This window comes from Pogoniulus pusillus, chromosome 2 (genome assembly GCF_015220805.1).
Source record: "Pogoniulus pusillus isolate bPogPus1 chromosome 2, bPogPus1.pri, whole genome shotgun sequence".
NCBI classification, from domain to species: Eukaryota; Metazoa; Chordata; class Aves; order Piciformes; family Lybiidae; genus Pogoniulus; species Pogoniulus pusillus.
This window is the reverse complement of record NC_087265.1, coordinates 29,413,140-29,425,749: the sequence shown is the minus strand read 5'-3', so window position 1 is coordinate 29,425,749 and position 12,610 is coordinate 29,413,140. Positions and strand designations below refer to the sequence as shown.

The 12,610-nt window shown below is 42.1% G+C and overlaps 1 protein-coding gene across 5 annotated transcripts in view; it reads left to right on the top strand.

Moving 5' to 3' along the window:
• Positions 1–12,610, top strand: part of HECW2 (HECT, C2 and WW domain containing E3 ubiquitin protein ligase 2) — a 199,592-nt gene that overhangs the window by 143,553 nt on the left and 43,429 nt on the right. For all 5 annotated transcript variants that reach the window (XM_064158857.1, XM_064158867.1, XM_064158856.1 and 2 more), the window contains 5 exons: positions 2,184–2,259; positions 4,062–4,231; positions 7,101–7,243; positions 8,873–8,973; positions 10,399–11,724. In XM_064158857.1, the coding sequence (XP_064014927.1) occupies positions 2,184–2,259; positions 4,062–4,231; positions 7,101–7,243; positions 8,873–8,973; positions 10,399–11,724 (1,816 nt within the window). The remainder of the gene's footprint in view (positions 1–2,183; positions 2,260–4,061; positions 4,232–7,100; positions 7,244–8,872; positions 8,974–10,398; positions 11,725–12,610) is intronic.

Sequence of the window (12,610 nt, the reverse complement as noted above, 5' to 3'; positions counted from 1 at the left end):
AGTTTTAGTTATTTAAATAAGTAGTGGAAGAAGAGCCTTCCAAACTTGTATCCAAGGGCTTTGGATCTAAAGTAGCTTTATATGATAGACTTGCTCTTCAACTGACACAGAATTCCACCCTTCCACCCTGTGTTTGACTCATTGATACTGGCTGACAAGTATTCAAGATCACATCTGTCAGGATCATGTCCTTAGAGCTGCAGTGTTGAAGATCTTGTAGAGCACAGGTTGCCCAGGCTGAATGGCTTTTATTCTGATCTTGCACTTTTCCAAGTGCTTTGGACAAGCAACTGACATTCTGCTGTGTTCATTTGAACTGGTGTAAACTCAGAGCCTGGTCTAGCCTGCAGAAGCGCTGACTTACACCCAAAGGTATAGCCTGAGTAGTGCAAAGATCTAACTATGTGTGCCCACAAGTTTTGTATTTGTCACAGAGAAACTGAAATTGCAGTTCAGAATGTAATGGAACAGGAGAAGGTTCTGTAACCAGTCATGGACTTGCTGGAAATCTCTGTTACAGTCCATTTTGTTACAGCTGGAGCATGGACAAATCCTGTTTTCTATAAAATGGGGTGATTTACAGTGTAAACAATATTATTCCAGCAGTCAGTGATCCAGCAGTAGAACAGGTACAGAACAAGGAATGCCATGGTGATGGTGAGTAAAATTGCTAATAAGAAGGCAATGTATATTAGAATAAGCCCAAAAGAGTAAGCTGGAACAGATGGCATTTCTCTAGCCTTACCTGGGCTGAGTCACCATCCCAGCAGCATCCCTTGGGAATCTGTCTGTAGATGAGAGGACACTTGCCTGGCTGGAATGAACCCATTCCTTTTGATACCCTCATCGTTGCACTACCAAGTCTCACTGCTTGTTATGTGCAAATCACTGGTGCGGTGATGTCACCCTGAGTGGGAAAAGGATCGTTTTGAGCACTCTGGTGAGAAGTGTCTTGCCCCGAGAGCTAAGGCTCATGAAGCCAGCAGCATGAGTTGGCAAGTGCTTGCTGGCACGAAGTGTTTCTTCATGAGACGCATGGGGACATCAGGCATCAACACCATTGCTTATTCTCTACCACTTTGTTACCTATGAAGTACTTGAGTTTTACAGTGGGAGAAATTCCACCTATCTGGTAATTGTGTTGAAATCCCAGTGTGCTTGCTGATCATCAAGGGAAATATTTGAAAGCTTCATACAGTTAATGCAAAGCAGGTTCAGTGGCTCCAGAATCATTTGCGAAACTGGTAACTTCAAACCCTTCAGCTGCTCAAAACTACTTCACATACTTCATCTGCACATGTAGCTGCATAAGTTTTACTGCAGCTTATGTTTATATTGTTCAATGCACCAGAAGCCTTTCTGTTCTATCACAAGTGTTTAATCCTCAAAGCCTTGTCTGGCTGGAGCTTTTTCATCGGGCTGTCACCTCTTCTGCCCTGGAGTGAGTGCAGTGCCTACTTGGAGAGCCTTTGGACCTGAGAGCTCCGTTCATGACAGATTATTCAGCTGGATGCACCTCTCTATGTTGCAAGACAAATGCTTCTGCTAGTTGAAAGAACCAGGCATTGATAAGACATTAATACATGAGAATTTTTTTATTTGAAAGTGGTGCTTTGCCTAATGGGGAATTTCATTAGAAACCCAGTCTGAACACCTGTGAAGCTAATCTTTTATGCCACATTTGTATTTAGGTATCTGATGTGGTTTTCTGTTTAAAAGGAATTATCACTCATATAACTGAGGGCTTTTGTTAGTCTCTCTTTGATCGCTTTAGTTTTTTTGTTGCACAGTAAATTATCTATTTGTGGAAAGTGACAGAAGTTATGTGTGCTGTCACTGGCCGCCTCCAGTGCTCTATTGCCAGGCCATAACACTGGCTTTTCTCTTACAAAAGAGAAGCCTATAAGAAAATACAACCTACTTTGCTTTGATTCACAGTGTCTGCATGTCTGTCAGCCTATACATATTCCACTTGGAGGATTCCGAGTCCTGGTGAATTAGCAGTGCATAAGATAAATCATAGATACTGTCCCAGAAGCAAATACTGTCTGCCTGTAGTAACAGTCAGTAGCTGGTCAGATTCTTCCCTGCAAACTACTATACGACTACACTATCATCCTGAAGCATGCACACAGCAGGCAACAACTTCTGTATTTTATTTACTTTTTTTTCCTTCTCTTCAGATGGGAGTAGAAGGCACGGATGAAGGTGCTTCTGGAGCCCAGCACTCGAGGAAGTTAGTCAGCTTTACCCTGTCAGGTAAAACTCCAATACTACTCTATTTTATAAATGCTAGTTTTAAAAATACTCTTTTGACTAGCATCAAAGATGTGTTTCTTCATTAGCCTCTGTATGAGCACACTCTAGTGGCTTCAAAGAGGTGAGGTCTTTACAACTTCTGTTTGAAAACAAACCAGAATCATGAATTTCCAGGAGTGGAAGATATGCATTAGTAGCACCTCAGCATTAAAGAATTTGGAGAAATATGCAGTTTGCACAAGAGACAGCTCACCTCAGATTAAAAAGTGGAAAACTTAGCCTCTAAATAAAATGCAGACTGGTTCCATCACATCGAAGTAGTAAAAAAACAATGGCTGAAAATAATGGTTTAGAAAGGGAAAAAAATCTTGGAGCTTTGCTGTCACTACAGCAAAGCAGCTGTAGGGGTGTGGTGTACCAGCCTCACTTGTTTTGATTAACACTTTATTCCATGAGAAATCTTGTGTGAGACTGAAACACATTCAGCTTGAGGAAAGAGAGAAAGAACACGTTTATGAACCTTGAGGAGTTGACAGTGAAAACATCTAGAGACTGTAGAGGTGGAGGAGAAAAAAAACCTGCTTTTTGAGATGAACATTGAGCAGTTATCTGGGAAAGAGCTGTTTATGTAGAGTAGCACATCAGAAACAATTTGTGAGTTCTGAAAACCCTGGTGTGTTTTAACAGAAGGTTGTGACTCACCCTGAAGAGCCTCCTAAAGGAATCATGGAAGGTGTATTGATGTAATATATCTCCCAGGACATCTTTTGATCATTTGCATGTGTGAAGTTGTTGCTTTTAAAGACAGTTACCCTTTCTTTCGTGGTATTTCTACTGTGTAACTGAATTTTGAACATTGGGTTTAAGCGTTTTTATTGTCTCCACAGGCATGACGTTTCATCTCAGTGCAGTGAATTTTGCCTGCATTTGTAAAGTGCTTACTCAAGTGTGGAAGTGCCTGTTGCACTAAAGTCGTGAAACCTGCGTGCAGAGCATGTCAGGGTGCCTAAAGAGGCAAGACGCAAATCTTGTGCTTCAGCAAACCTAAACAGAGTAATACCTAACATCAGTTACACTGCATTATACTAGATTACCAAACACCTTTTCTTTGTTCTTGTTGAATCTTAAGCTATAATTACAGTCCTTGGATGTGAGAATATGCAGTTGAGAAAATTAGTATTTATGGTTGCAAGGGCTGCAATACTGAGGTAAGAATCATTTTAGGGAGCATTTTGGAAGAAAGAAGCATTATCAGAAATCTTTGCTTCCTTTTATGTGAGATAGTTCACCTTCTAAATCGTGAGAAGGTGCACATCACAGTTCAAAGCAACCTTAATAATGAGTATTTGAAGTTGTTTATGACAATCTCAGCTTCAACAAAGTGTGAGTTCAGCGTATTACCTCCCATAGAGTTTTTTATCTTCGCTCCTTCCCCTTACCTGGAAACAAAGCAAGTCTGTTTGTGAGGTTTTCTGTTTGAGTGTAAGTACCTTACACATTGAGAAGCCTGTTGGCAGGTGAGCTACAAGTTCATGCTTTTTGTTTTACAAGTGACTGGAGGCTCAGAAAGTAAATGAGGATGTTGAGAGCTATCCTCCCTATATTCTCATGGGAAAAGACTTGACTACCTGTTTTAACTGTCTTCTGTTCACTGGATCCGGTCAACATCTGGGTAATTTCAAGCTGCTTTACTTAGTAGTTTATGATGAATTGGTATCCTGGGAAGTATTTTAGGAACGCGTTGCTTTGTGAACTGGCTTTAATTCTCTTAATTCCTTTCTTCATTCCTTCTTTCTTTGTAGATATTAGAGCAGTTGGGCTTAAAAAAGGCATGTTCTTCAACCCAGATCCTTACCTAAAGATGTCCATTCAGCCAGGCAAAAAGAGCACATTTCCTACTTTTGCTCATCATGGCCAGGAAAGAAGGTCTACTATCATCAGTAACACAACTAACCCTGTTTGGCACAGAGAGGTAACGTATCACTTCTGAGAGCTGTCTGCCAGCTGATGCCATGAACCAGCCTTGTATTTTCTCTTTATGTGTTAGTCCTTTCTCTCTGAAGGCTGTGGGTTTATTTTACAGCTATTTATTTAAACTGACACAAAAATTGTAGTAATTTTAGGAATCCTGTTGTGAGATAGAAGCAGCTGTCATCTGTGTATTTCATCGGCGCTGCTGTGAGGTTTTCATTCTCTTCCCTACTAACGAGAGTTGAACTCACTCAATAGCCCTATGGATTTCTTGAAACTGCAAGAATAAAATAATTTAAATGGATTATATGTTGTGAGAAAACTCTTCCAAGAGGAGGCATTTATGCTCAGTGATTGCAATAGCTGCTCATTTGGAAATGATACTCTTATTGTGCACAGCAGGTTGCAAACTTTTTGTTCCATCAAGCAGCGTGGATGGAGGCTGATTGGTGTAGCTACTGTGTGTAGATTTTTGCCCCAAAGGTCACAGGTTTCTGAGTGACCTTCAGCAGACCTTTTTCCTGTACTTGGTGAGCTCCAGCAGAACTTTTTCCTGTACTTGGAGCCATTGAAAGCATTTCTTTGTGCCTGGTATGGTCATTTTCCCACTTTTCCCTGCTTTAGAAAGGAAAGTCCAGGGAGTTGTTACAGCAGCACTCAGCAAGGAGGAACAAAAAAAAGCAGTTTGACAGAAGGCATCTTTCCAAATTAGGTAAGCTGCACAAGGCTTAAGAGAAGGAACTTAGTCTCACCAAAGTCTGAGTGCAGAAGAGTCAGGCTGTGCCTTTGGAGAGAAACGTTTGTGTGGGAGACAAGGTGAAAATACTGACAGAAGTCCACAACCCTCCCAGGCCCAGCAAGCAGCATCCTTGGTCTGAGCTTATTTTGTAATGAGCAGATGTCTGCACTGTGTTTGGTGAGTGTTAATGTGTTCTTTGGGAAGAGAGGGAAATTGAGTGGGCTTCAGAAAACGTTCTCACAAATCACAGTCAAACCAAACAAGCAGGAAAAAGCAGAACAGAGCAGGGCCAGCCTTAGCGCTGCTCTGGAGTGCTTGGTTGAGGGAAAAAGTGTAAATGTGTGGATGTCATAAAATCTTACAAAAAATCTGACTTCCATGCTCTAAATAGATTCTTGATCTTGCTTTCTGTCCATCCAGCAGAAGGAAAGAAAACTACTCTCACTTCCCCCCATTTTTTTCTCCAGTTCTCCTTCATTGTGAAGTTTATTGGAGAAGTGATAAATATTCACTGGCACAGGCATTGTATTGGCTTCCTTTAGCAGCTGCTTCTTCCCTGTAGCCACAATTTGACAGCAGCTCATGATCCTATTATGTATGCTGTCCTTCTGGTGCAGAATTGATCCTGGTTTGCATTTACTCCTTCCTGCAAAATAATTTGTGATTTTATGGTAAGCTGCAAGTGACACATTTTTAAGTTCAGTTTATCACAGGATCCCAGCCCAGCAGTTGCCCAGTATAAGGAGCTGTTTTCATTTCTAACCCAATTTAATAGCTGTTTAGCTGGTCTCTGCAGATGAACTGAAGAGTTGTTCTTTAGTTAGTAAATCTTCAGCTCTCCAGCCAGATGTCTATTAGGCATTGTACTCAGGATGTGATTTGCTCAGGCAGTTTTCAAGGTGGCAGATAGTAAGAAGTATAATCAGGTGATCTCATCTTTTCTGATTAGGTTACACCATCCTTTTTTCCTTGTTTATTTGAAACATCCCCAAATCTAGAGGAAAACAAAAAATCTCTGGTTTCTAAGCTTGCTTCCTAAGGGAATTTGTCACCACACTCTGTACATGTGTGTGCATCTGCCAGCGTGCTGGCTCGTGTGTTTGCCCTGAACCATTTTTGAGTCTTTTAGATGTCTTCAGGCAGATTTGACAGAGCAGCACAGATATCAACGACAAAGTATTCATAAATTGCATGAAGTGGTGCTAGACTGAAGAGAAGAAGGGAAAGGTGGAAGAATGACCTTACCAGGCATCAACCAATCTTTTCAAAGTTAGCACCATGTTATTTAAAGGCTTGAAGCACAGAAAAAAGGCTCTGCTGGAGCTTGCTGAGAAAATTTGTAAACCTGAGGGTAAAAAAATCTGCAGAACATTTACTTTCATTGGTTGCAGTGCTCCTAAAAACACTGAATTGCACTTTGACCTTTTGACTCCCTCTCATACATACAAAAAATGCCAGGCATGGTGTTGGAAGGGAAGCTCACCAAGCACAGCCTAGAGTAAGACCCTGTTCTTCTTCCTCCTGCATTGATGTGGCTGTAACCTGACAGAATATAGCAAGGATTCCTTCTCTTTTTGCTTGCTACTGTCCCAATTGAAGGAAGCACTTGAATAGAATAGATTCATAGAATAGAATTGTTTCAATTAGAAAAGATCTTCAAGATCATCAAATCCAACCATTCTATAACTCTACCAAGGCTGATGCTAAACCATCACAGGATGTTGGGGGTTGGAAGTGACCCAACCATGTCTCTCAGCAACACATCGCTGCCTCTTTGGAACACCATGATGGATAGGAATTCAATCAGCTCATTGGGCAGCATGTTCCACCCTCAAGGTGAAATCCATCTCTTTCTCCTTTCTGACATAGCCCACAAAACTGCTTTTATGGGGTGCAACCTGTTACTGAGCAATTGATTTCAAAGAGCAGTGACAGGACAAGGGTTTTCCAAGAGGCTGGTTCCATGTACAGCCCCACAGTGCTTAATGACTGATGATGACATCACTGCAATATGGAAACAGCTGTCATCAGGTGTTGCTTTCAGAGCTTGCTGCATGCTAGTAGTAATTACCTGCATACTTGCTGGATATAGGTGTATTGATATGGTGTCACATATGTTCTTTCCTTCCAGAAATATTCTTTTGTTGCACTTCTAACAGATGTCCTGGAAATTGAGGTTAAAGACAAATTTGCCAAGAGTCGTCCCATCATCAAGCGCTTTCTTGGGAAGTTAACCATACCAGTGCAGAGGCTGTTGGAGAGACATGCAATTGGGTAAAGGAGGGCACTCTTACTGCTGACTTCTGCTCATCAGGGGGACTCAGCACCTAGGGAACTGGTGCTGAGCAGCCTTTCTGCCTTAGTGGCACACAGCAGTTAATTTCTGCTGCACCTGTAGTAAGAAATTCCAAAGGAAATGTAATAGCCTTGAATCCTGTCTGGAGGAGAGCAGCATTTCTGACCCTGTTCTGGTGCCTCTACCCACCTCTGGGTACACACATGTCCAGAATTAGTTCTCAGCTTAATCTCTTTAGACAAAAACATTAACCTCACAAAAAGCCTTCTTATCTTCTGGCTAGCTAGTCTAGAAGCAAGGTATTATCACAGGACTACAGGGTGGTGTGCAAATCTTTTAGAAGTAGATCTTATTGCATCACTATTTTACAGTTCAACTATTTTTAATTATCAATTTGAGAATCAGATTTAATACCTGTTCAGCTAATTGCCCAGAACTGCAAGGCTGTGACTCCTTATTTTCAGAGTGCTCGTTGTATTGCACTATGGAAATGGCTTTTTGCCATGAAATGTGCACTGCTGAGGTTCAAAATTCACCTGTAGCAAAAAAATCTTCTCACGTTCTCATAGCTGACTGTTCTGGTATAAAGATGCAAGTCACATAGCATCTTTTAAGATGTTTGATGCTTCATGATTACTGGTTACTGGAGGGGACCATAGCATAGAGAAGTGGATAAGCCAATGAGACCTTTGTGTAGAACGTGCACTGAGAAGAGCCTGAACTTGAAATTAGGCAGTGATACATTGAAGGTGTGAAGCAGATGGCTGGAGCCCTGCATTTAGTTGCAGAGTACAGCATCTCGTTCCAGTAATGACATTGTATTTGTTCTAGTCTGTCACTCATATTGCAGTAGGAGTGCTCCCAGTAAAGGAGAGATGTTCATACCAATATACATTTATTTGCATAGATAGCAATAATTTCTTGTGGAGGTCTTCAGAAGGTCATTCCTTCAGCGTTCCCAGCTGTGCTGTCAGTCCTGGCTGTGCCTAGTAGGAATGTATACCCTAGAATGTATAGCTTAGGATTTGATCATGAGTCTCAAACTGATGCAAGTGCTTAATCAAGCCTTGAGTCCCAGTGAATTCAGTAACTCTTAAATGTACTTGAAGTTAAATCCAAGAATTAATAGCTTTCCTAAACAAGAATTCAGAAGTGCTTTATTGACTGAGAAATAAAATGTGAAGAAACTGAGTACTTTGTCTTTAGTAAAAGTGACAAGGGGGAAGAAAGATTTGCAAAATATAAGGGTTTATTAATTATAAAACGTACTTTGGGCTGGAGGAAGGAGGAGGTGAGGAGAAAGGGTTCCCTTACAGTTTGATTTCTTTAGGACTTAAAAAGAAGTTTAGGGATATTTAAGAATTACTGGGGTATGGTCTGTGTTTTGCAATGGTCAAAAGTAGTTTGTTAGGTTGTTTATCTGTTAACTAAGGTGATTTTACACCATCGTGGGTGTTTGTGCTTTTCCACACAAGCCCCAGAGTTTGTGGCTGGTTTTAAGACTGTAATAGAAATTACTTTCTGCCATGATGACTTTTATATGAAAAGAGCCTCTGATACAAAATAGTAGGAAAATAAAACCAGCTAAAATGTCTTTGGTCTTGCAGAGACCAGGTTCTCAGCTATAATCTTGGCAGAAGGCTCCCAGCAGATCATGTAAGTGGATATCTCCAGTTCAAAGTGGAAATCACATCTTCTGTTCATGAAGGTGAGAATTTGCCAATGATGTGCATCTCCAGGCAGTCGTATGGAGAGAGTCTTTATCTGTTTCTATCTGTGGGACAGCATGTTTTCTCTCTGTGATAGTACACTTCATGTACAGGGCCTCTACTAAAGATTTTTCTCTTGGGATTCCAGGTTTCAGTATGTCGGCACTGCTTTGGAGGTAGTTCCAAAGCATCAACACTCAGTGTATTGTTTTCCTGTTTTGTTTGACAGATTTTCAGTTACTCTGCTTGGAATGGGTGATTAAATGTGTTATTTCTCTTCCCATTGTAATGTCTTTGCTCTTTATCACCTTTGGCTGAGGTAAGCAGTTGCGAGTAAGATTCCAGCTGTGCTTTTGTATGGATTGCTGTGTCCTGTTTCTCCCTCACAGGACTCTCCTGCTTAGAACCAAGAATATCTGTTTTGGTTGTAGAATACATGCTTCCTTTAGGCAATTCTTTTATTTACCTTTTGTTCCTGTCTTGAAAGCAAATAACAGAACGTGGCTGGTAGTTACATGTTTATCACACCATATGTGTCTGTTGAGATGTTTGTGACATTACATTCTCCTCCATTCAGGTTGTCATCTCTTTGATACTGAGATGCTGCTCTGTCTTTTAACTTGCTACAAACTTATTGCCTTTCTTGTAGCCATGTATTTCTGTATTTCATTCAAGTTTTTGCTCTCTCACCATTAAAAAGTGCTTCTGTCCACAGTCCTGTTTGTTTCCAGGCACTCTGGTTCACTGACCTCACTGTTGGGTTTCTTCTAGATGGTTTCAGGCACTTACAGCTTATCCAGCTCTTGTGCCCAATTAATTTCCATGTGGGGAGTCTGCATTTCACCTCTCAAATGAGATTATCCTTCCTTGTGTATTACCATAGCATATCCACCATCTCATGGACTTTACTTAAGGAGATTCCCATTCTTGGCAGTGCAAAGTCCTACAAATGAACTCAAAATAAATGTTGTGTATAGAATTTGATGTCTATACATAATTTATGATTCCTCTTGTGATCTCAGGTGGTGGTTTGCATGCTGCTAGGTAGGAGTGTAGTGACAGCTGATGGCAGTGACTGACTGAGTAAATCCTGCTTTTGGATACAAGAGAGATGCTTTAGAAAACAGGGTCCATGGTTGTGAGGCTGGTTTTATTGACCCTTTCTCCATGCTCTGGCTTCTGAAAGGAAAATAGGAGTCCTAAAGTCATACTTGACATCCCTTAAATTTTCTGTATCTTACAAATTACTCTGTAATTGCTGTTAAATGCTTCTCTTGATTTAATGGCGCTTTCTTCTCTTAGTTGTCTGATTGAAGTAAGTGAACATGTCAAAAGTTGAGTGTTTTTACATTGCTTCTGTGATGCAAAGAGGAATGAACTGTCTGCTGCTTTGTGTTTCACATTCAGGATTTGTGTTTCTGCAGATGCTTCCCCTGAAACAGTTGGCACTTTGCTAGGAGTGAACTCTGTAAATGGAGACTTGGGAAGCCCCTCGGATGATGAGGACATGCCAGCAGGACATCATGAAACATCCACAGTGTGTTCCAATGGTCCAGTCCTCGAGGAATCTTCTGGAGAAGCAATCCTGAGACACTCTTTAAGGACTAGTACAACTTTGGAAACAGACCAGGATGAGCTGACCTCTGGTACATCAAGATCATCACCGACCAGAGGTCGCCAGGACTCCCTAAATGACTATCTGGATGCAATAGAACACAATAATCATGCCAGACCTGGGACCTCTGCCTATGGTGAGCGTCCACGTGGAGCCTCCCCAAAACTGAGGAGTAGCTTCCCTACTGACACAAGACTTAATGCAATGCTTCACATTGACTCAGATGAGGAAGAGCATGAGCTGCATCAAGACCTTGGCTTTGCATCTTCCTTGGAAGATGACGGTGGCTTGGTGATGCTTAACGGTGCTACAAGAGGTGTTGAAAGGGACGGTTTAAGTTGTTCATCAGATCAGGTAAGGCAAGGGCCTGCTGAGAATGAGAATGCTTTAGCCTCTGAAGCTCCTTTGTCATCAACAGATGACCAGCAGGAGACTGCCCCTGAGCTTCCCCCAGCTCAGCCAGAAGAAGATGAAAGCCTGCAAGGCTCCCAAAGTGAAGCGGCAGCTGAGGCTGGGAGCGAGTCGTGTGCTGCTCCAGAGGCAGGGCAGCCTCCTGGCAGTGCGGACATGGAAGCTGCCGATGCTGCTGCTGGGAGCAGAAGGGGCGTTAGTGAGACAGAATCCATTGACCAAGGGTCTGAACCTTCCCAGATGTCTTCAGAAACGGAGCAGAGTGACCCTGCTCGCACGGAGAGCGTCAGCGAGGCGAGTACCCGGCTGGAAGGGGAGAGCGACGCGGAGGGAGCAGACAGCTCCTGCAACGAAAGCGCCACGGTGCGGCGCTCGTCCGTCGAGATGCGGGGCTCTTCCTCCGAGAGCGCCCGCTTTGCAGAGACCCCTGCCTCTTCTTCACAGGAGGAGGAGGAGGGAGCTTGTGCCACCGATGCAGCTGCAGTTGAGCCGGGTGCTGAAACACAAGGCACTGCAGGAACTTCTGGTTCTCTGCCTGCAGTGCAGTTACCCCAGGAGGACGCTCAGGAGGCTGAGGCAGGCGAATTACAAGACCAAGAGGAAATCTGGCAAAGAAGAAGCCTGCAGACGGCAGCTGCCAACAGCCAGTCTCAGGATGAAGAAGTTGAAGGAGCCCAAGCAGCTTGTGAGGGTGCCACAGCACAGGTGGAAGGAGCTACTGGAGGTAACAACTGCAGGAGGAGCTTTCTGAAGTGACCTTTCTGTAGGCAGTAAAAATTATTTTAAAAACAAACATCTGAAAATAATGATACTAATTTCTCAGCTCTTGTCACCCAAAATTGTGTTTTGGTCCTTTGGTATTTATTCCCTTCTTAAAGAGACTCTTGGAGAAGGGTGGATTAAACAAAAACTCAAATTGCCAAGACATGCTTATTTAGAAATTTGATGTCTTTTAATCCTTGAGGGAATAGTGAGAAGGAGGACGAAGAGGAGGAAAGAACTCCACAGTATTACCCAGCTTGCTAATCAGAGTGGTAATGAGTGGGACAAAAATCCCAAAACTATAAAGTGCCAACTAGAATTTGTTTGAATCTTTACCTCTGCATGTTTGCATATTAGCATTAAAATATAAGGGGAATCAAAAGAAAGAGGGGATTTAAAAGAAAAGATTTTTAGTCACACTTTGGGCAATTTTATCATCTTTCCCAGTTCCTTATCTGTACAGACATATTCTAGCACAGCAGGAAACGTGGAGGGAGGGGACTGTGTTGCTCAGGTTGACACTATAGAGCTTACCAATTGTAAAGTAATTTTACCAGTTGAGAACATTATTTCTCATTGAAATCACTGAAAGTAAAAATATAGCCCTAACAGGTTGTTTCCAGCAACTTTTTCTGTTCCACTCCAATTCCTGAAGAATTTGATCTAACCACATGGGTCTCTGAATGTGTCTGTCTTGTAACATTTCAGAAGCTTTGGGATCTGTTCAGGCCTTCTCTTTGTTTTGGGAAGAATCACATAGGTATTTATTTCAAACACTGTCACTACTTTATTTGACAGCATCTTCTTGACATTTGGGACTCTCTTTATTAGGTGGCAGGTTGCACCAG